The sequence below is a fragment of the Aethalodelphis obliquidens genome, unplaced genomic scaffold (assembly GCF_003676395.1).
Source record: "Aethalodelphis obliquidens isolate GAN/ISIS:26980383/991018 unplaced genomic scaffold, ASM367639v1 scaffold67, whole genome shotgun sequence".
NCBI lineage: Eukaryota > Metazoa > Chordata > Mammalia > Artiodactyla > Delphinidae > Aethalodelphis > Aethalodelphis obliquidens.
The window spans coordinates 10209649-10232483 of record NW_020838011.1 but is presented as its reverse complement, the minus strand read 5'-3'; the positions used below and the strand labels follow the sequence as shown (position 1 = coordinate 10232483).

General features: G+C 34.5%; 1 protein-coding gene across 1 annotated transcript; it reads left to right on the top strand.

Moving 5' to 3' along the window:
* Nucleotides 1-785: 785 nt before the first annotated feature.
* Nucleotides 786-21730, top strand: SULT1E1 (sulfotransferase family 1E member 1). Its single transcript, XM_027089629.1, has 7 exons — nt 786-933; nt 2741-2866; nt 3867-3964; nt 14030-14156; nt 16294-16388; nt 19284-19464; nt 21358-21730. The coding sequence occupies exons 1-7, from the start codon at nt 786-788 to the stop codon at nt 21468-21470; spliced, it is 888 nt and encodes a 295-aa protein (XP_026945430.1). The 3' UTR covers nt 21471-21730.
* The last annotated feature ends 1105 nt before the right edge of the window (nt 21731-22835 follow it).

Genomic DNA, 22835 nt, shown 5'->3' with positions numbered 1-22835 from the left:
GTGCTTAATTAAAAATTTTAAGGCTAACTCTGAACATGAAATGATTTAACATGGGATCAGGAGAGGAACTGTCAATGATAACCATGTTGTTTAACCTTATAATTGTCACACAAGTCACTCAATGGGAGTGTCGACTTCTTTACTGATCAAGTGAGAGAGAAAAGTATAAGTAATGCTAGGGGTCACACAGGAATCTTCTCTACCTTCAAGAATCCGTCTTAGACGTATCCATTACAGTGTCATTAATTTCATCTTCTTTTTAATACACTCAACAAGCATTTGATTTTTTTTCATTAAATGAAACATATTCAGGAACTAAGGAAGCTCTGACTTTGATATTTGGCAATAGCTATCAAATGTGACCATCAATCTTTATTGTTACTTAATGTATACAGAATTAATCAAAGTGATTATTTGCCAAAGTATTGTTGTATTTTCTCAATCTCTTAGCTTTTTTATATGCCCCATCAATTTTGACAGAGAAATCGAAGGCTCTGTTGAATGTATCACACATTTTGTACATAGTTTTGAAACATCTTACTTTATTGTGCTTTGTACTTATTCTTTCATATGTTAGACTTATTAATAGGATTAGAAACTCTTAAAACACCAAGGCTATGTTATATCCTTCTTTAATATGCATTTACCCCATATGCTCAACAGCTAAGAAATGCTAGACACCCAAGAGAAACTCAATGTACAGGGCTATTATTAATGTTAAAACATTTTAAAGTACATACAAAGTGGAAAGCATACCTTTTTTTCTTTCAGTGTACCACTCTATGATGAATTCTTCCAAACCTGCCTATTTAGATTACTTTGGCAGAATCCATGGAATTCTACTGTATAAAGAATTTATCCAATATTGGCATGATGTGGAGGCATTTGAGGCAAGGCCAGATGACCTTGTCATTGTCACCTATCCCAAATCTGGTAAGTCTCTTTGTTAGGTCAAAGTTTTTCCCTTTTCACCTAGAAATGACAAACCCACCTTGACTGGTAAATATTGAGCCATTCACCCCTCCCACACTCATTCTCTATATTAAATAAGGACAGATATAGCAGTTTTGGTATAGACATACAAAAAAGTGGCATACGATAGCTCTATTCTAAGACCACAATCTGTACTTATAATTTGAGCAGCACATTGACAAATGGGTATTGTTGGCCACTTTAGAAAAATCACATAATATAGATGGATGAATATGGAACCATAACTAAAATTTAAAACTACCCACTGTGTTTACCTTATTTCATTATTGTCATTGTTGTATAGACAAAGTATAAGCAATTTTCACAGATTTTTTAAAACTTAACACTTTTTCAGCTAACCAGCTCCTCTTTATAAAGTCCATCTCTGAAACTCTATTTGCAAGCAACGTCTTTTTTCCTGAAATTAGCTTGTTAGTCATAACTCTGGAGTCTTACAATCCTAGATCTTTAGAAATTAGAAAGGTCCAGTACAGACTTCTTCTCTATCTCTATCTTCTCTAACTGTTCCAATTAACACAAGTATGTCAAACACTAAATATGTCTTTGACTACTCTGACTGTAAAGAGCTCCTGCATTTCTCTTTCTTGTCTAGATCTATGTCAGCACAAAACCAGTCACATGAAGAGGACACCTGAGAGCTACTCCAGAGTCAATTTCTCTTACTTCTGCATCTCCCATATTCAGTCAATCAATGTGTTTTGCCCTTTTAGTCTCTTAGATATGCCTCACAGTCAGTCTCTTACAGGTCTCTTGTCACCTTTCTTATTGACCCCTCACTCCATTGTTTTATTTACTTTGGCTCTAGAGGAATTCTTCCAAAATATAACCATGATAATCTTGCTTTCTTGTTTAATGTATGCTAATGCCTTTGAAAAACTTTTAGAAAACAACTTGAACTCTAGTATGAAATACAAGGCTTTTTAGGCTCAGTGTCTGGTTGCTGCTGTAAGCTCATCTCCACACATCCCTTCAGGTAGCCTCTGATTTAGTCTTTATAATCTACATCCAATTTCTTTCCTTGCCTCTTTACTATTTGTAAGTATCTGGCCTTTGATTAAGAAAAACAAAAACAGATTTTCTGTCTGGTAGACCACTTTCCTACCTTACAAAACTTGTGAATTTATGCCAATTGTTTGTTAAAGCTAAGCTCAATTATCATGGTATCTTGAAGGCATTTCTTGTGGAAACATCACGGCAGCAGCAGAAGCACACAAAGTTCCTCCTTTAAAGTCCTTTGAATCCCTGTGACCATCTGTATTACAACATCTTAAGGAAAAAGAAGTGTTGTAATTTTTGAGCATTCTTTCTGACTTTTCAGAGGGCCTTTGAACATCACAGGACAAGGACCAGATTTATTCTTTTCTATATACTCTGTAGTAGGACTCAACCTGAGGCATAGAAGCTATCTAGAAAATTTGTGGATTGAAGCATGGTTACTTTTTAGATGTAAAAATTTAGTTCCAAGACTGTTATCAGATTGTACAATGTCACAATTCATCATCGACACATTCAGATTTCTACCACAGGTGTATCTTATTACAATGTTCTTTATTTATTGATGCTATGTTAGGATCCTATAAGATTAAATTTTAGAGGAAATATTTCTTGAGTCCTGTGGTTATTCTGGCATCTTTCAAATACTATTGCATTGGTAACTTCCTACTTTATCCAACTATAAATCTATCACTCCCTGCATCATCAGCTATGCATCATCAGTGGGAGACTCAGATTTGTTTAATTTTTTCAGGCACAACATGGGTTAGTGAAATTGTATACATGATTTATACAGAGGGTGATGTGGAAAAGTGCAAAGAAGATGCCATTTTTAATCGAATTCCTTACCTGGAATGCAGAACCGAAAAGGTGATGAATGGTAATGCTTAAGTTAATTTTAAAAGCTATATACACATATTTTAAGTGTGGATGTAAATGGTGAAAGGAAAGAGACTATAAGCAAAAGTGGCAATTAGTATTATGTCTTCTACATAAGAAAGAATGTAAATTTAATTTTAAATCTTGACAGAGTTTATGGTATAGCATATGCCTGGAATAGAGAGAATAGGATAGCTCTGACATGCTTTCAGCAGAGCCTAGTAATATGTGAGCATTTATCTCTTTATGGGATGTATGCAACAGTACTTTAAATGCCAGGAAGATATCCATAAAATTTTCAAGGATACATGCAAAAATACTTTTATCACAGATTCTTTTAATATTATGAAAAATTAGAAACAATATATATGTTAATCAACAAAAGAAGAGTTAAAAGTGATATGAAATCATTAAACATGTTACAATGACATATATTTCTTGACATTGAAGTGTTACTATAATATATCGAGAAAAATGCAATTAGGGGACTTCCTTGTCTGTCCAGTGGTTAAGACTTCACCTTCCAATGCAGAGGGTGCGGGTTTGATCCCTGGTCAGGGAGCTAAGATCCCACATGCTTCACGGCCAAAAAACCAAAACATAAAACAGAAGCAATATTATAACAAATTAAATAAAGACTTACAAAAATGGTCCACATGAAAAAAATCTTAAAAGAAAAGAAAAATGCGATCAGAAGATATTAAATATTTCATCTGTGTGTGTGGTATTTGTATGGCTGTGAGTCTGGGCGTATAGACATCTTTGTATGGAAGGATGCTTACCAAAACGTTAATAATGATTTTTTTCAAAGGTGAAATTTTATTTGATCTATTTTTTCTCTATAATTTTCTCTACCTAAACTTCTATCATAGTGAATATGTATTATTATTATGAAAACAATATAGAGTATATAGTTACTTTTATTTTTTTAATCTATGAAAATCCATATAAATATTTATAATTTTTGAAGTTGTCCAACTTTTGTTTTTTTAAAAAATTAGGAGTAAAACAATTAAAACAGATGGCATCTCCTAGAATAGTGAAGTCTCATCTGCCACCTGAGCTTCTTCCAGCCTCATTTTGGGAAAAGAACTGTAAGGTAACCAGAGTAAAGTGTTCTTAGAACTTCACCGAACTCAAAGAATTTTACAATGATAAAGTTATGTAACATCCTAACTGTGTCTTATACACACTTGTTTACTTATTCCTTCATTGAATCTATAGACATTTTTAAAATGTGGATCATAGTCAGTATAGTCAAAGAGTTTAGATTTCAGTTCTAACTCCAGAGGTAATTCTGAGAAAAACAGGTAAACTATCTAAGCTTCAGTTTCCTCATCTATAAAATAGAGATAATAATTGCATTCTGCATAGAGTTGTTATAAGGATTAACTAAAATAATTCTTGTAAAGTGCTTAACATAGTACCTAGCATGTTATAAATAATATATGGTAGCTACTTTTGTATTTGCTGTTATTAGTAATTGCATTCAATATACTCTTTTTGAAAACTATTGTGCTTGGCATTGTGAGGCATGCAAATGAACTAGACAAGGACAAACCAGACAAAAATAACATAATAATTATTTACTGAGTGCCTATCCTGAGTCAGCAATATGACAATTAATAAGATGCATGCAATCCTTGTCTTCATGGGCACATGGTCCACAGGGGGAAAGTGACAAATAAAGAAACAATACATAAGGTACTATAAGTCAAGTAAGAGAAGAATTCTAGCCCAGACATTGAGGGCAGAGAAGTTATCCAGGAGCAAGTAACATCTCAGTTGATATATGAAGGATGTATAGGAATTAGTCTATATAATCCCAGAGGCAACCCAAGGTGGGATGTGAAACCAGTTCAATTTAGCTGGAAAGCTGAGTGTCCATACTGGCTGGATGAGTGAAGGGAGATAAGCTGGGTTTGTTTATAACAGATATGGAAGCCAATTTAGAAAGTTTGGGTTCCACTTTGATGATAATGAGGAGTTACAGCCATATTAAGCTGCTGATTTATATGATCAATTTTGCTTTTTAGAAAGAATAATACATGAAATCCTAAAGTACAGGCAAAACATTGTCTTAAAACACTGAAGCCATTTCTCAAGACCTTACTAGCTTTATTAAGACACACTATGACCCATACTAAACATATAAGATATTAAAGTACTATGCTTAGTTATTATTGACAAAAAGGGGATCTGAGTCATGAAACATTTCCATTTTGTACACTGACGTAACAGGGCATATATGACATTTTCTGGAGATCCATGGTGCAAAATTTTGAAGATTCCAATGGCTTTTGTTTGTTTGTTTGTTTGTTTTTATCATAGGCAATCTTAGAAAGATCACATACATGCTGCTGAAATCATTCCATACACAAGAGCTCTCTCTTTAATAAACATTATTCATGTATCTTTTGGGAAACATGTGATTACTATTTTTTCAAGAGATTTGGCCAAGTTACTTTTTTTCTTTTGAGAATGGGATGAAGCCTTGATGTTACCCCTTTATTTATTTATTTTTAAAAATTAAAAAAGTATATTTTTTATAAATTTATTTATCTTAGGCTGTGTTGGGTCTTCATTTCTGTGCGCAGGCTTTCTCTAGTTGCAGCGAGCGGGGACTACTTTTCATTGCAGTGCACAGGCTTCTCATTGCAGTGGCTTCTCTTGTTGCAGAGCATGGGCTCTAGGCTCGCAGGCTTCAGCAGTTGTGGCATGTAGGCTCAGTAACTATGGCACATGGGCTTAGTTGTTCCATGGCATGCGGGATCTTCCCAGACGAGGGCTTCAGCCCATGTCCCCTGCATTGGCAGGTGGATTCTTAACCACCGTGCCACCAGGGAATTCCCCCCCTTTACTTTTAAATGAAAATACATACTGTACCTTTATAATAGCCTCAGTCTTCACAAAACTGCTGATCATCTCAGAGATCATCAAAGACTAGGAGACAACTGGATGGATTCACATCCTGAGTACTTCCAGGGTGATTCACTGGTAGACAAGAAGAGAAGTGGATTGAGACTCTTAGTAAAAGTGTGTTTGGAGTGTTGGACTAGAAACTTTAAGTGATAAAAAAGAAGAAAGTAAAAAAAAAAAAAAAGGGAACAGGCTGATAAAAGAAACAATTGAGGCCAATAAACTTGAGAACTTGGAGTTGTTGCAGAAGAGGTATATTCCTGATAAGAAAGAAAGAATAAAGAAACAGGACTGTCTTGGAAGAAAACATGGTGCTCAAGGACAAGCCTTCAGAAACTTTAGGGTACTGACAAGTTTCAAGATTTGGCTAAAAATATTGTTAGTTGAAGTAAAATAGAGGTAATGATCAATGACCACATGAACCTAGAGAATCAGGTGGTTCATGCATACAGACACTAAAATTATACAGTGTGGTGAAAAGTTTTGGTATGGAGAGTAACACTATAAGGCAGGTGTTCAAATCTTCAGTTAAAACAAGGGAATGACCACAAGCTTAAAAATGTCACAGCTGGTTGAAGTATGAATTATTATAGGATCAGGGGTTTTTCAAGTGTAAGAATTTTAAGATAGATTATGATCCCAAGTGAATTGTGGGCAAACTAGAAACTTTGACTTGAGAGAAGTGAGTGGAAAGACCTAGATTTACCTCGAAGGCAGGAAGAACATGTGCAGTGAAAAGTTAGGGAAGAGAATAGGATCTTCCAAAAAAGAGATAAGACAAACTGATGGAAGTTTAAGGAAAGAGGAATTCCTTTAACTTCCCACCTTCCCCCGCCCCACATCCTGGAGAATAAAAACTTTTATGGAGGACTTGGAGCAAAGGTTTAAATATGGATAGTATTTTTTTATTTAATTTAATTAATTATTTATACAGCAGGTTCTTATTAGTTGTCTATTTTATACATATTAGTATATATAAGTCAATCCCAATCTCCCAATTCATCCCACCACCACCCGCACCCTGCTTACCCCTCTTGGTGTCCATATGTTTATTCTCTACATCTGTGTCTCTATTTCTGCCTTGCAAACCGGTTCATCTGTACCATTTTTCAAGATTCCACATATATGCGTTAATATAGGATATTTGTTTCTCTCTTTCTGACATACTTCACTCTGTATGACAGTCTATAGGTCCATCCATGTCTCTACAAATGACCCAATTTCGTTCCTTTTTATGGCTGAGTAATATTCCATTGTACCACATCTTTTTCCATTCATCTGTTGATGGGCATTTAGGTTGTTTCCATGACCTGTCTAATGCAAATAGTGCTGCAATGAACATTGGGGTGCATGTGTCTCTTTGAATTATGGTTTTCTCTGGGTATACGCCCAGTAGTGGGATTGCTGGGTCATATGGTAATTCTATTTTTAGTATTTTAAGGAACGTCCATGCTGCTCTCCATAGTGGCTGCATCAATTTATATTCCCACCAATGGTGCAAGAGGGTTCCCTTTTCTCCACACCCTCTCCAGCAATTATTGCTTGTAGATTTTCTGATGATGCCATTCTAACCAGTGTGAGGTAATACCTCACTGTAGTTTTGATTTACATTTATCTAATAATTAGTGATGTTGAGCAGCTTTTCATGTGCCTTTTGGCCATCTGTATGTCTTCTTTGGAGAAATGTCTATTTAGGCCTTCTGCCCATTTTTTGATTGGGTTTTTGTTTTTTTTAATATTGAGCTGAATGAGCTGTTTATATATATTGGAGATTAATCCTTTGTCCATTGATTCATTTGCAAATACTTTCTTCCATTCAGGGATTGTCTTTTTGTCTTGTTTATAGTTTCCTTTGCTGCACAAAAGCTTTTAAGTTTCATTAGGTCCCATTTGTTTATTTTTGTTTTTATTTCCATTACTCTAGGAGATGGGTCAAAAAAGATCTTGCTGTGATTTATGTCAAAGAGTGTTCTTCCTATGTTTTCCTCTAAGAGTTTTATAGTGTCCAGGCTTACATTTAGGTCTTTAATCCATTTTGTTTTATTTATTTAGTTTATTTGTGTATGGTGTTAGGGAGTGCTCTAATTTCATTCTTTTACATGTAGCTGTCCAGTTTTCCCAGCACCACTTATTGAAGAGACTGACTTTTCTCCATTGTATATCCTTGCTTCTTTTGTCATAGATTAGTTGACCATAGGTGCATGGGTTTATCTCTGTGCTTTCTATCCTGTTCCACTGATCTATATTTCTGTTTTTGTGCCAGTACCATATTGTCTTGATTAGTGTAGCTTTGTAGTATAGTCTGAACTCAGGGATCTGCTTCCTCCGGCTCCGTTTTTTTTCCCTCAAGACTACTTTGTCTATATGGGGTCCTTTGTGTCTCCATACAAATTTTAAGATTTTTTGTTCTAGTTCTGTAAAAAATGCCATTGGTAATTTGATAGGAATTGCATTGAATCTGTAGATTGCTTTGGGTAGTATAACTATTTTCACAATATTGATTCTTCCAATCCAAGAACATACTATATCTCTCCATCTGTTTGTGTCATCTTTGATTTCTTTCATCAGTTTCTTATAGTTTTCTGAGCACAGATCTTTTGCCTCCTTAGGTAGGTGTATTCCTAGGTATTTTATTCTTTTTGTTGCAATGGTGAATGATATTATTTTCTTGATTTCTCTTTCTGATCTTTCATTGTTAGTGTGTAGGAATGCAAGAGATTTCTGTGCATTAATTTTTTTTTTTTTTTTTTTTTTTGATATGCGGGCCTCTCACTGCTGTGGCCTCTCCCGTTGCAGAGCACAGGCTCCAGAGGCGCAGGCTCAGCTTCCATGGCTCATGGGCCTTACCGCTCCATGGCATGTGCGATCTTCCCGGACCGGGGCATGAACCCGTGTCCCCTGCATCGGCAGGCGGACTCTCAACCACTGCACCACCAGTGAAGCCCTGTGCATTAATTTTGTATCCTGCTACTTTACCAAATTAATTGATTAGCTCTAGTAGTTTTCTGGTGGCATCTTTAGGATTCTAAATGTATAATATCATGTCATCTGCAAACAGTGACAATTTTACTTCTTCTATTCCAATTTGTATTCCTTTTATTTCTTTTCCTTCTCTGATTGCCATGGCTAGGACTTCCAAAACTATGTTGAATAATGGTGGCAAGTGTGGATATCCTTGTCTTGTTCCTGATCTTAGAGGAAATGCTTTCAGTTTTTCACCATTGTGTATGATGTTTGCTATGTGTTTGCCATATATGGCCTTTGTTTTGTTGAGGTAGGTTCCCTCTATGCCCATTTTCTGGAGAGTTTTTTTTTTTATCATAAATTGGTGTTGAATTTTGTCAAAAGCTTTGTCTGCATCTATTGATATGATCATATGGTTTTTATTCTCCAGCTTGTTAATATGGTGTATCACATTGATTGATTTGTGTATATTGAAGTATCCTTGCCTCCCTGGGATAAATTCCACTTGATCGTGGTATATGATCCTTTTAATGTATTGTTGGATTCTGTTTGCTAGTATATTGTTGAGGATTTTTGCCTCTATATTCATCAGTGTTATTGGTCTGTAATTTTCTTTTTTTTGTAATATCTTTGTCTGGTTTTGGTATCAGCGTGATGGTGGCCTCATAGAATGAGCTTGGGAATGTCCCTTCCTCTGAAATTTGTTGGAAGACTTTGAGAAGGATGGGTATTAGCTGTTCTCTAAATCTTTGATAGAATTCACCCGTGAAGCCATCTGGTCCTGGACTTTTGTTTGTTGGAAGATTTAAAATCACATTTTCAATTTCATTACTTGTGCCTGTTCTGTTCATATTTTCTATTTCTTCCTGGTTCAGTCTTGGAAGGCTATACCTTTCTAAGAATTTGTCCATTTCTTCCAGGTTGTCCATTTTATTGGCATAGAGTTCCTTGTAGTAGTCTCATGATGCTTTGTATTTCTGTGGTGTCCATTGTAACTTCTCCTTTTTCATTTCTAATTTTATTGATTTGAGTCCTCTCCCTCTTTTCTTTGATGAGTCTGGCTAAAGTTTTATCAATCTTGTTTATGTTCTCAAAGAACCACGTTTTAGTTTTATTGATCTTTGCTATTGTTTTCTTTGTTTCTATTTCATTTATTTTTGCTTTGATTTTTATGATTTCTTTCCTTCTACTAACTTTGGGTTTTGTTTGTTTTCTTTCTCTAGTTACTTTAGGTGTAAGGTTACATTGTGTTTTGAGATTTTTCTTGTTTCTTGATGTAGGAATGTATTGCTATAAACTTCCTTCTTAGAACTGCTTTTGCTGCATCCCATACATTTTGGATTGTCATGTTTCCATTGTCATTTGTCTCTAGGTATTTTTTGATTTCCTCTTTGATTACTTCAGTGATCTCTTGGTTATTTAGTAACGTATTGCTTAGCTTCCACGTGTTTGTGTTTTTTATGTTTTTTTCCATGTAATTGATTCCTAATCTCATTGCACTGTGGTTGGAAAAGATGCTTGATGTGATTTCAATTTTCTTAAATTTATCAAGGCTTGATTTGTGACCCAAGATGTTATCTATCCTGGAGAATGTTCCATGTGCACTTGAGAAGAAAGTGTAATCAGCTGTTTTTGAATGGAATGTCCTATAAATATCAATTTAATCTATCTGGTCTATTGTGTCATTTAAAGCTTGTGTTTCCTTATTAATTTTCTGTCTGGATGATCTGTCCATGGGTGAAAGTGAGGCGTTAAAGTCCCCCACTATTGTTGTGTTACTGTCAATTTCCTCTTTTATAGCTGTTAGCATTTGCCTTTTGTATTGAGGTGCTCCTTTGTTTGGGTGCATAAATATTTTCAATTGTTATATCTTCTTCTTGGATCGATAACTTGATCATTATGTAGTGTCCTTTCTTGTCTCTTGTAACATTCTTTATTTTAGAGTCCATTTTATCTGATATGAGTATTGCTACTCCAGCTCTCTTTTGATTTCCATTTGCATGGAATATCTTTTTCCATTCCCTCACTTTCAGTCTGTATGTGTCCCTAGATCTGAATTGGATCTCTTGTAGAAAGCATATAGATGGGTCTTGTTTTTGCATCCATTTAGTGAGCCTGTGTCTTTTGGTTGGAGCACTTAATCCATTCATATTTACGGTAATTATCAATATGTATGTTCCTATTACCATTTTCTTAATTGTTTTGGGTTTGTTTTGTAGGTCCTTTTATTCTCTTGTGTTTTCCACTTAGAGAAGTTCCTTTAGCATTTGTTGTAGAGTTGTTTTGGTGGTGCTTAATTCTCTTAGTTTTTGCTTGTCTGTAAAGCTTTTGATTTCTCCATCAAATTTTAATGAGATCCTTGCCAGGTAGAGTAATCTTGGTTGTAGGTTCTTCTGTTTCATCACTTTAAGTATATCATGTCACTCCCTTCTGACTTGTAGCGTTTCTGCTAAGAAATCAGCTGTTAACCTTATGGTAGTTCCCTTGTATGTTATTTGTCATTTTTCCCCTAATGTTTTTATAATTTTTCTTTGTCTTTAATTTTTGTTGATTTGATTACTATGTGTCTCTGCATGTTTCTCCATGGGTTTATCTTGCCTGGGACTCTCTGCACTTACTGGACTTGGGTGGCTATTTCTTTTCCCATGTTAGGGAAGTTTTCGACTATAACCTCTTTTAAGAATTTTCTTGGATCGTTTCTCTCACTCTTCTCCTTCTGAGACCCCTATAATTCGAATGTTGGTGCATTTAATGTTGTCCCAGAGGTCTCTTAGGCTGTCTTCATTTATTTTCATTCTTTTTTCTTTATTCTGTTCCGCAGCAGTGAATTCCACCATTCTGTCTTCCAGGTCACTTATCCGTTCTTCTGCCTCAGTTATTTTGTTATTGATTCCTTCTAGTGTGTTTTTCATTTCAGTTATTGTATTGTTCTTCTCTTTTTGTTTGTTCTTTAATTCTTCTAGGTGTTTGTTCTTTAATTCTTCTAGGTCTTGGTTAAACATTTCTTGTATATTCTCAATATTTGCCTCCATTCTTTTTCCATGGTCCTGGCTCATCTTCACTATCATTATTCTGAATTCTTTTTCTGGAAAGTTGCCTATTTCCACTTCATTTAGTTGTTTATCTGGGGTTTTATCTTGTTCTTTAATCTGGTACATAGTCCTCTGCCTTTTCATTTTGTCTGTGTTTCTGTGAATGTAGTTTTCTTTCCACAGGCTCAGGATTGCTGTTTTTCTTGCTTTTGCTGTCTGCCCTCTGGTAGATGAGGCTATCTAAGAGGGTTGTGCAAGCTTCCTGATGGGAGGGACTGGTGGTAGGTAGAGCCGGGTGTTGCTCTGGTGGGCAGAGCTCAGTAAAACTTTAATCCATTTGTCTGCTGATCGGTGGGGCTGGGTTGCCTCCCTGTTGGTTGTGAGGCCTGAGGTGACCCAGGACTGAAGCCTACAGGTCCTTTGGTGGGGCTAATGGTGTACTTCAGGAAGGCTCACGCCAAGGAGTACTTCTGTTGCCAGTGTCCTTGTACCTACAGTGAGCCACAGATGCCCCCCACCTCTGCAGGAGACCCTCCAACACTAGCAGGTAGGTCTGGTTCAGTCTCCTGTGGGGTCAGTGCTCCTTCCCCCTGAGTCTTGATGTGTACACTACTTTGTGTGTGCCCTTCAAGAGTGGAGTCTTTGTTTCCCCCAGTTCTGTTTAAGTCTTGCAATCAAATCCCACTAGCCTCCAAAGTCTGATTCTCTGGGAATTCCTCCTCCTTTTGCCAGACCCCCAGGTTGGGAAGCCTGACGTGGGGCTCAGGACCTTCACTCCAGTGGGTGGACTTCTATGGTATAATTTTTCTCCAGTTTGTGAGTCACCCACCCCCCATTTATGGGATTTGATCTTATTATGATTGCTCCCCTCCAACTATCTCATTTCAGCTTCTTTGTCTTTTGAGGTGGGGTATCTTTCTTTGTCTTTCTGTCTTCCTGTCAATGATTGTTCAGCAGTTAGTTGTGATTCTGGTGCTCTTGGAAGAGAGAGTAAGAACACATCTTTGTACTCCTCCATCTTAAACCAATCCATGGATAGTATTTTGAAATGCAGAGAATATTCAAGACAGAGGGAAAAGCATGAATAAAAAAAGAGATGAAAATTATGAAGTAAAGTGTTGGAAATAGTGGCAAAGAGTTCCATTCAGCTAATAGGCAAAAAGGACTAGGGAGAGTTTTAAGTAAGGTTGGAAAAGTTCAATATGGCTAATGATAGCTTTGATGAGAAAAGAAAGTTCGCTTTATTTACTGTAGCATTTGGAGCGTTTTATAGTGGGACCTTAAAAATGAAAACCATACTTCTTAGAGTAAACAAAAAGATTTCTTTAAAATTGTTTGAAAATGTATTAACTTTAGTAAGACAGGTTATGAGCCTAATCATATCCAGGAAAGAGTGGAGAGTCAAGAGCAGCCATTCCCAATGGCATTTCTCAGGTGCCTGAAGGAGGAAGTGGAAGACCAGAGAGATGAAGTTTACTTTTGCAGCTCTTTTCTGGCAGCACTGAGTGTCTGACCTAGAAAAGACTTTAACGATATGATGTAACTCATTTGTTTAGTAGATAGAAAATGTAGGTCCAAAATGATTGGTGCTTTGTACAAGATGGTAGAAATTAGTGCCAGAACCAGCGTCTAAAACCAAGGCTTCCTGTCTGTTCATTTATTGATGTTTCCTCGCTATATAAAATGGAAACTAAACAAGGTGTGAGTGAAGATTATATTTTTTCACTGACAGCAACATGCACTTAAAAAGAACCTCATAAACATGATTTTTTCTTCAAGATTGCAAGCAAGAAAATAACAGGACTTTTTTTTTTTTTATTGCTATAAGGAATAGTGGTGTAGCATAAAGGCCAGAAGACTTTTTACTCTCATTGGGTACATTTATTCTCAACCATGTATTCTGACTAAGCTTCAGTTTAGTTTCTGTACTTATAAATTGGGGATAATAATCTGCCTCATCCATTTTATATCAATGGAATTTGAGACACTCAAATGAAATATGTGAAATAAAAATGAATATGGCACAAAAATGAAAAGTGAGAGCTAACATTGAACAACAATGCAAAAGATGCTGTCACTTTAGATTATTTAAGGAGTTTTCTTCTTTATAATTTTATATATTTTATATATTTCTACAATAAATATGTGTTATGTTTATAGTTGAAAACATAAACATTTCCTTTTTAAATCTTGGTGAGACTATATTTGAAAAATATTAGCTGATTTAATATCTAATTTCATCTTCTTAGATCATCTATGTTTGCCGGAATGCCAAGGATGTGGTTGTTTCTTATTACTATTTCTTTTTAATGGTGACTGCTAATCCAGATCCTGGTTCTTTTCAAGATTTTGTGGAAAAATTCATGGATGGAGAAGGTATGAACAGTTTCTTTTTCTGAATTCTTTCAAGGTAAATGATACAAGACAAATGGCATCTCTGGGCAAAAATTTTTGTTGTCCGTTCTGGTCTGTTATCCTTCCTAGTCCTTAATTAAAACACAGAAATTCTAGAAGGCCTTGAACTTTAGAACAAGCATAGAGTTTCCAGATGTGGATGGAAAATTGCAGAACCTGGATACTCTAGTTTGGTGCCTACAAATAAGTATACAGATGTATGTGTGTCCAATTCTCTCTCATCTCTTTTTATTACAGAAGCACTTCACAGTGTGTTATTTCAACTTCATTGAACAAGAGGGGAAAAAGACAGAGGAGAGAAAATGTTCATTTGTTTCTAAGAAAAATTTCAGATACTACATGGGGCCAGAATTCACAAAGAAGTCTGAATATCTACAAAGTTCTTACTCATTCTAACTACTGTGCAGTCTGAATAATTCAACTAGATTTCTCAGAACAGTGTAAGAGTTACCTGAGCAGAAATTCTGGGAAATTTTGTCTTTTTATTTAACTCCCAACTAAAGCAACTTGAGTATTCAAATTTGAGAAATAAAGGGTTCAGGAGAATCTAGTATTAACTAAAGAAGGCCATTCTAATCCTGTAGTAATAATTGTAAGGAAAAAAGATAATAACACCATTTTTATATCCACAAAATTTAATATTGACTCAATGAAAATGTGGTATATGTGCATTATGCTTATCTCTACATTTGGAAAATTTTATCCTAAAGCATCATGAATAAAATACATGCCTCAAGATTATCAAACAGGTGTTATAAGGCAGAGAAAGATAATGTACCTCTGCAAAATGAACGAATAAGATCACTATAAAAATCATTATATAACTTTTTCTGTAAAGAAATAAATGTAACAAAACAGAAACAGACCTACCCACATATACAGAAAACAAACTAGTGTTTACCACAGGGGAGGGGGATAGGGAGGGGCAAAATAGATGAAGGGGATTATGAGGTACAAGCTGCTAGTTATAAAATAAATAAGTCACAGGGAAGTAATGGGCAACATAGGGAATATAGTCAATATTTTATTATAACTTTACGGTGTATAATCTATTAAAATATTGAATCACTATGTTGTACAACCACTATAATATTGTAAGCCAACTATACTAAATAAATAAATAAATAAATAAATAAATTGTCGGTAGAGTCAAAGAACAGAAGAGGTATGTAACGATTTAATGCAAAGCAGAGTACTTTGACTCACACATCATTATATTATCATGTCAGCTTTTTACTGGGTAAAATACTTGGATATATGTGAGAGAAGATGAGGGAAGAGAAAGGAAGAAACCGTATATGGTCATACCACATCATCTCCAAAATCTTCTAATTTTTTAGAGTGAGAATGATACTAAGCGTCCCTAAGAGGGCACCTCTTACCATTTAAACTGTGAGTGGTGTAACAAAAATTATATAGCTGCTAGCTTCAGTTACCAAAGCAAGTTTTTTTGTTTGTTTGTTTGTTTTTGCGGTACGCAGGCCTCTCACTGTTGTGGCCTCTCCCGTTGCGGAGCACAGGCTCCGGACGCGCAGGCTCAGCAGCCATGGCTCACGGGCCCAGCCGCTCCGCGGCATGTGGGATCTTCCCGGATCGGGACACGAACTCGTGTTCCCTGCATCGGCAGGCGGACTCTCAACCATTGCGCCACCAGGGAAGCCCCAAAGCTAGTTTTTAAATGGTACATATGAGACCTGGACTGAATTCTGATCATAATAATGTTGATAATTCCACTACTCAACTCATTTCACTAACAACCTGATTTCACAAACACACACACACACACACACACACACACACACACACCATTTTCAAAAATGCTTTCATAAGCTCTGAATCAAATGGATGGAGTCTTCCTTTACTTTTCCTCTGAGTCATAAACCATGTCATAATAATGAAAGTTGGAAATATGTTTCTGTATATAGTTTATTCAACATACTGTGCTGCTTTTGCTGCAGAGAAATTTGCTTCAGATGTACAGCTGATCTCTAGTTTTCATTCCATGATCATTTATTTATATTTCTTTGTCTGAAGACTCATTTTCAAGCTATATAAAGATGATGCTATGTCCTCACATTATTTTTCTCTCTAATTTTAGTTCCTTATGGTTCCTGGTATGAACACACAAAATCTTGGTGGGAAAAGAGAGAGAATCCACAAGTGCTATTTCTTTTCTATGAAGACATGAAGGAGGTGAGAAACTCAAAACATATGGCAACTTAGTAATTCTCAAAATGTTAGAATTTGACACCATGGTAAATACAAAATTCTGCCTTTAAATAAATGATGCAGCCAACTCCAAAAGTTAAAATAATTCAGATACTTTAGCACAGATTTGAAGCTAGTAAATAAAAACCTTCTGTAAGTGAATACATATAAACCCAAGTCTCAAAAATTTACCAAAGATAAAAGAAGGAATTTGAGTTCATAAAACAAAACAACAACAACATGCACACACATATGCACACAAGGAATCACAATGGGCAAGAAGAGTTAACTGGTCTCCAAATCCATAGAGGTAGGAATTATCAGACAAGGACCATAAAATAACTATGCTGAACATATTTAAAGAAACAAAAGAAGAAATTAGAAATTTTACAAAGAAATAAGAGATTACTAAAATTGATAAAGCAGATTTTGAAAACCCCCCAGCAAAATAGAATTTCTAAAATAAATTTTAAAAACTAAAATTAGAAAATTAAAACATAGTTTAAATAACAGATGAGACATGGCTAAATAGTGAATTATTAATGTAGAAGATGATGCTGAGGAAAGTCCACAGGATGTACCACAGTGAGATAAACAGAATACTTCAGAAGAGGTAATGAATATATAAGATAGATTAACAAGGTCTCACATATATCAACTCAAACTTCCAGAAGAAGAGAGTAAAGAGAATGCTGGAACAACAATATGAAAAAGAGTGAGGACATCACAATTTCTTCATAATCTGTTTTTTTTTCCAGCTTTTTTAATAATCAGGGTAATTCAAAATAAAAATTACTAGGATGCCTTTTCACATCCACCAGATTGACAGCAATTAAAAAGTCTGACAATAATAAATACCAGTCAGGATGTATGTTAGTGAGAAGTAACACATTTCTGTTAAGAGTATAAAAATATACAAACACTATGGAAACAACGTGTTACCTAGGGAGGGCAAACATGCACATAATTTAAGACTCAGGAATTCCACTAGTAGATATATGCTCTTGAGAAACACTGACTTGTGTGTAGTAGTTTATATATACAGCAACCTTCATAGCAGCATTCCCCATGACCATAAAAATTGGAAACAACCCAAATATACATATATTCAGGAATCAATACATGATATATACTATTATTCTACAATTAAATATTATATTGCAATGAAAAGGAATACATTTCAAATGTGCACATCAATTGGGTAAAACCAAACCATATGTTGTCTAGGGTTACATACATGAGCCTCAAATCTACAGAGTAAAGCACAGGATTGATTAGGTCAATTTCAGGATAGCAAGTTTGTTGTTGTTTGTGGAAATTGGAATGGAGAATGAAAAGAATGAAGTTGGAAACTTGCAAATGGAAAAACTCAACCAATTATGAATGTCTTATTGCATACATTCGGTAGTAGGTAAGGGTGCTATATTGATTTTTATTCTTTAAAGCACATATGTGCACATATCAAATAATTTTAAAATGAAAGACAAATTACTGGGTCTTTTTATTAAAGGGTAAGAAATATCTTCTTTATTTATTTATTTATTTATTCTTTATTAGTACCAAGAAAGCAATTGATATCCATGTCTTATCCACATCTTTGCACAATTATTAAGATTCATGTGGCAGTAATTCTAGAGTTGTTTTGATGAGGACAAATTTAAAATAAAATCATAAGTATTATTTTAGAAACTGAATTATTACTTCTTGATAGAATTTAACACAGAACAAATTGGAATGAGAAGCAGCCATGATCTATAGTTTATTTTATTACTTAAATTTGTGTTCTGTAACGAGAATATTGAAGACAGTAAATTTAAAAGGCACACGAAAAAAATGTATTAGTTAATCCAACCATTTCACCCTTCCAAATTGTTCATGTCCATTTACTCCCTATTTTGGTCAAAAATGGCCGTGTTTATGTTTCTTCTCTATTTGAGTGAATGAGGAACAGAAGAATAAATGTTTTCTCTTGTTTCTACAACATATCAAGTAGAAAGAGAAAAAGACAGTAACCTTGTTATGTAGAGATACTACCTTTTTTTGTGGAAAACAAGTAAATAAAAAACGTGAGAATACGTATATGGTACAATGGATTTATATAGGGATTTATGGGAGCAAAAATAGAGTTATCTAACTCAAATTGGAATAGTCGAGGAAATTATCCCAAAGAAGGTGATACTTAAGCTGAAGTTTGACAGGCAAGCTGTAATTTGTAGAACAGAGAATTAGAGAACAGCATTCTGTGTAAAGGGAACTATACATCAGAATAAGCATTATAGTTGGTTTTGAGAATCGTTGCATTGAATGATTAAGCCGAATAATAGGGTATGCTATAGAAGTGACTAGAGATGGGGATGTTTGTAGCTATGGTTCATGAAAATCTGATATTGTTCCATGTTGAGTATTTGACTTTTTACACCCTTTCTTAATCTTTCTGGTTCCTTTGCTTCTCACTAGTTACATCAATAAATTAAAAGAAAATTGAAAGCTGTCTGCATATTTTCAACCTCAAACTTGATCTGTCAAAGGGGACTGTAGTCTTCAAGAGTGTATATTATATTCATAGATAGTATTTATTGAGCATGTATTATGCATAAATGACTAAAATAAATATTTTATAAACAGCATCTCATTTAGTGTTCTAAAAATCTTTGAAGTTTCTTTTATGTTCATTTTATGAATGAGGAAAATTATGCTTAGAGAAGTTAAAAAATACCACTTCCCCAAGAAATGTTTTTGCTCACTAGAATCCTAATTCCAATATCAGTGGGGGGAAGAGGAGGGAAGAAAAGTTTTCTTTCTGTGTCCTTTGTTGTAATGTAAAGTTGTAATGTATTCAACTTTAGTAACTGAGTCTTCAAAATATTTTTTTCTTCTTAGAATATCAGAAAAGAGGTGATGAAATTGATAGAATTTCTGGGAAGGAAGGCATCAGACGAGCTTGTGGACAAGATTATAAAACACACTTCATTCCAGGAGATGAAGAACAATCCATCTACCAATTACACAATGCTACCGGATGAAGTCATGAACCAAAAAGTATCTCCCTTCATGAGAAAGGGTGAGATAGTCATGTTATTTGCCTCCATTGCTGTAGGAAATCATAAGTTGAAATAGTTATAGGCAAACATCTATTAAGATCTATTCATGCCTGTGGACCCTGCTTGTTTTCTTCAGAGATGTTTCACATTTGAGTGACCAGTTCTGCAGAAGCATAAAATATTAGTACTACTACTAATAAATTACTATTACTTGTTGATTACTTTGTATATGCAGCAAATTATATTAAGAATGACCAGCAGCCACCCCAGCCTCAGTACTAGCACTAATATCACACTCTACTAGCTATTACTTATTAAGTCTTTGTGCCTTGGTGCTGCATCACATACATCATATAAATTGTAAATTCTAATTTTTTTTAAATTCTAATGCAAGAGTTAAGAGAAAATTCTATTATAATCTAATTTTGAGATGAAGAAACAAGCTTAGAACAATTAGTCAGCTTTTCCTTAACCAAGTGGAAGGCATTTTTCAAGACTAAATGGCAAATTTCCAAACTTATCAAATTGTATACTTTAAATATGTACAGTTCTCTGTATATAAATTATACCTCAATAAAGTTGTTTTAAAAAAGACTAAGTTTCAAAACACTTAGTGGTAAATACAGCTTGGCTTAGCAAAAATATCAAAATACAATGAAGTGACATCTATTGGGAGGAGGCATGGTGGTCTTGATGAGATATAGTCAGTTTATAAATCCAAAGGCATGTAGGATATGCAGAGTATTGGGACATCCAGTCTTACTGATATGTGAAGCAGAAACAGAACAGAGAAAATCTTGCTCTTGGAACCAAATTGTCATTGAGAGGGTCAGGGATTTTTTAAACAATTGGAATAACAAACCTGCCACTGGGTGAAAATAGGGCACACATGAAAGAGAGTTAACATGCAGAGTATATTTAAATTATTGAATCCTCAGATTATCTCAGTTTCTTTTCCCATAATGTCCTCATATATTTTTAAGATAAAACAACAAACTTAAAATAATGGCCATGTTTGTAAAGGGCTTTGTACTGTTATACCTTCAGACCCCACATGATTCTCAAGACACATTTTCTATCTTCTGCTTTTTGGGTCTTGTCATTGGGAAAGTTTAGATCTCCTTGAGCTAACGGGGCAATTGAACAATTGATTAATTTAAAATACAAGGTGACTTTCTTCTGTCAGAGGAGGGTTGGATGTGATGAAAAGCAAAAAGAAGAGCCTGCTAGGCTATTGTAACACACAGGTGGGAAACGCTGAGGAGCTTCTCTTAGCTGGCAGCAGAAATGGAGAGAAGGCAATGGCTATAAAGAAAGTCTGAATATAAATAAAGAATTAGATATTGTGGTTGAAGGATAACTGTTAAGTTTATGCAGTGGATACCTGCTGTTGCCATTAACCAGGTTATGGAAAAGGTCACCAATAAAATGCAATTTTGTAGGGAAGGAAATAAATTTATTTTTAAACTGGGTGAATTTGAGATGCTCGTATGGAATGAAAGTGGTCATATCAGGTAGGCACTTGGATATGAAGACGTAAGTCTGCATTTTAATATTATCAGCATGAAGATGATATTTAATATCTTGGGAGTAGGTAAAACATGGATCTCAGGAGCCCCAGCATTTCAGAGGAAACTGGAGAAGAAAAATTAAGTGAAGTATTGATAGCATAACGGGGAAGGTCAGAGAAATAAATTTGCTGTTTGTTTTGTTTTGTTTTGTTTTAACAATCAGGACAAATCCTTGCTTGCACTCTCAAATATATAGTATTTATGGTATATATTTTATTTCTATAATTAAGGATTACAAGAATAAAATTTGATTAGTGTTAATGAAAGTGATGAATATTAGAAAATTTCATTATTCTGGCTGGAAGACATAATATTTACTGTTTTTTTTCTCTTTTGTTACAGGGATTGCAGGAGACTGGAAGAATTACTTTACAGTAGCCCTAAATGAGAAATTTGACATGCACTATGAGCAGCAAATGAAGGGGTCTACACTGAAGTTACGAACCGAGATCTAGGAAGGGTTTTGTTGACACATCTGAGATTAAAGTGTTCTTCTCATCATTCCTTACCTCTTTTATTTTAGACTGGTAGAGAGCGAGTCATGTGAAAGATCATGATCAGGTTCACATGATTATTGAGATCTTCATATAAAAAAGCAAGAAAGATTTTTTTCCCTGCTGTTATCTTTAAAATGTTTTTCCTTTTCTTTCTTTATTACAAATTATTACACAAATCTATAACCTATGAGAATGATGTAGGAACACACAAATTTTTGAAGTTGTTAAAGCCTCATCAAAAATAACCAAACATTCCAAATTCTTTAACTTTGTTGTTACTTTTTTCCATTCGTTAGTACATTTAGTATATATATATATATATATATATATATATATATACATTTATATACATATATGCATAAATATATATATTTACATGGAATTTGAAAACCTTGACAGAAAGAACTAAAGAATAAATAAATATGAGGGTATAAATAGATCTGTTATTTCCTTCCTGAGATTTTCTTTCACTTTCTGCAAAATGGCTTAATTTGGAATTTACCTTAGTTTAATGTAAATTTGGGGCATAACAGAACTGATTTCCAGACCTTTATAAATAATCCCAACGAGTGTTATTTATGCTTGAATGTCTTTAGCTAATTTGATATAGTTATGCTTTAGTATTATTTCTGTCATATACACAAGATAATAAAATTAAGCTCTGTAAAGTTTTAAAGAACGTGATGTATGCCAGTAAAATAAAATACAAACAAAAGTAAAAGAAGAATTTTTTTTTTTATTTAAACAATGTTGTTTTGGCTTATGTCTCCTATTTTTCTCTATTCTCTTGATCATTTTTTTCTATAGCATGTTTCTTTTAACAGTCAGTGCTTCCTTTCTCTAAATCAGAAGACACACAAGATCTTAAAAAATTCACTATGGGTCTTTAGTAGAATAGAATGTCATTACTTCCTAAACTCAAAGATCAAATCTAGGGAGAAAGTGATATATGTTTTCTTATTCTTTGGGGGAAAGGCTAGGAACTTCTCAGCCCCCTATTTAATAATTATGATTTTCAGAATAAAAGCTATGTTTTAGTGTAATATTTCTATGCATTATACAAAAATTGAAGAGTCTTGAAAACTTTTAAGATTTTGTTTGGGTTGAGGTGGTAATTAGAATCTCAGTCTCTGGAGGGAACAGCTGTTACATACATACACACATGAATATACCTATACACACATTCAGACTCATTCATTATCATTATTCTTTCTCTGAACCATCTGAGATAAAGACATAATCACCCTTAAATATGCCAGTGTCTATTTCCCCCAAATAAAGCACTTTCCTGTATAATCACAACTATCCAAATCAGGAAATCAA

Coding starts and splice junctions, on each gene's coding strand:
- SULT1E1 (XM_027089629.1), top strand. CDS start 786: ATGAATTCTTCCAAACCTGCCTATTTAGATTACTTTGGCAGAATCCAT. Junction 934..2,740: donor TGTCACCTATCCCAAATCTG/GTAAGTCTCTTT, acceptor TAATTTTTTCAG/GCACAACATGGGTTAGTGAA. Junction 3,965..14,029: donor TTTGGGAAAAGAACTGTAAG/GTAACCAGAGTA, acceptor TCATCTTCTTAG/ATCATCTATGTTTGCCGGAA.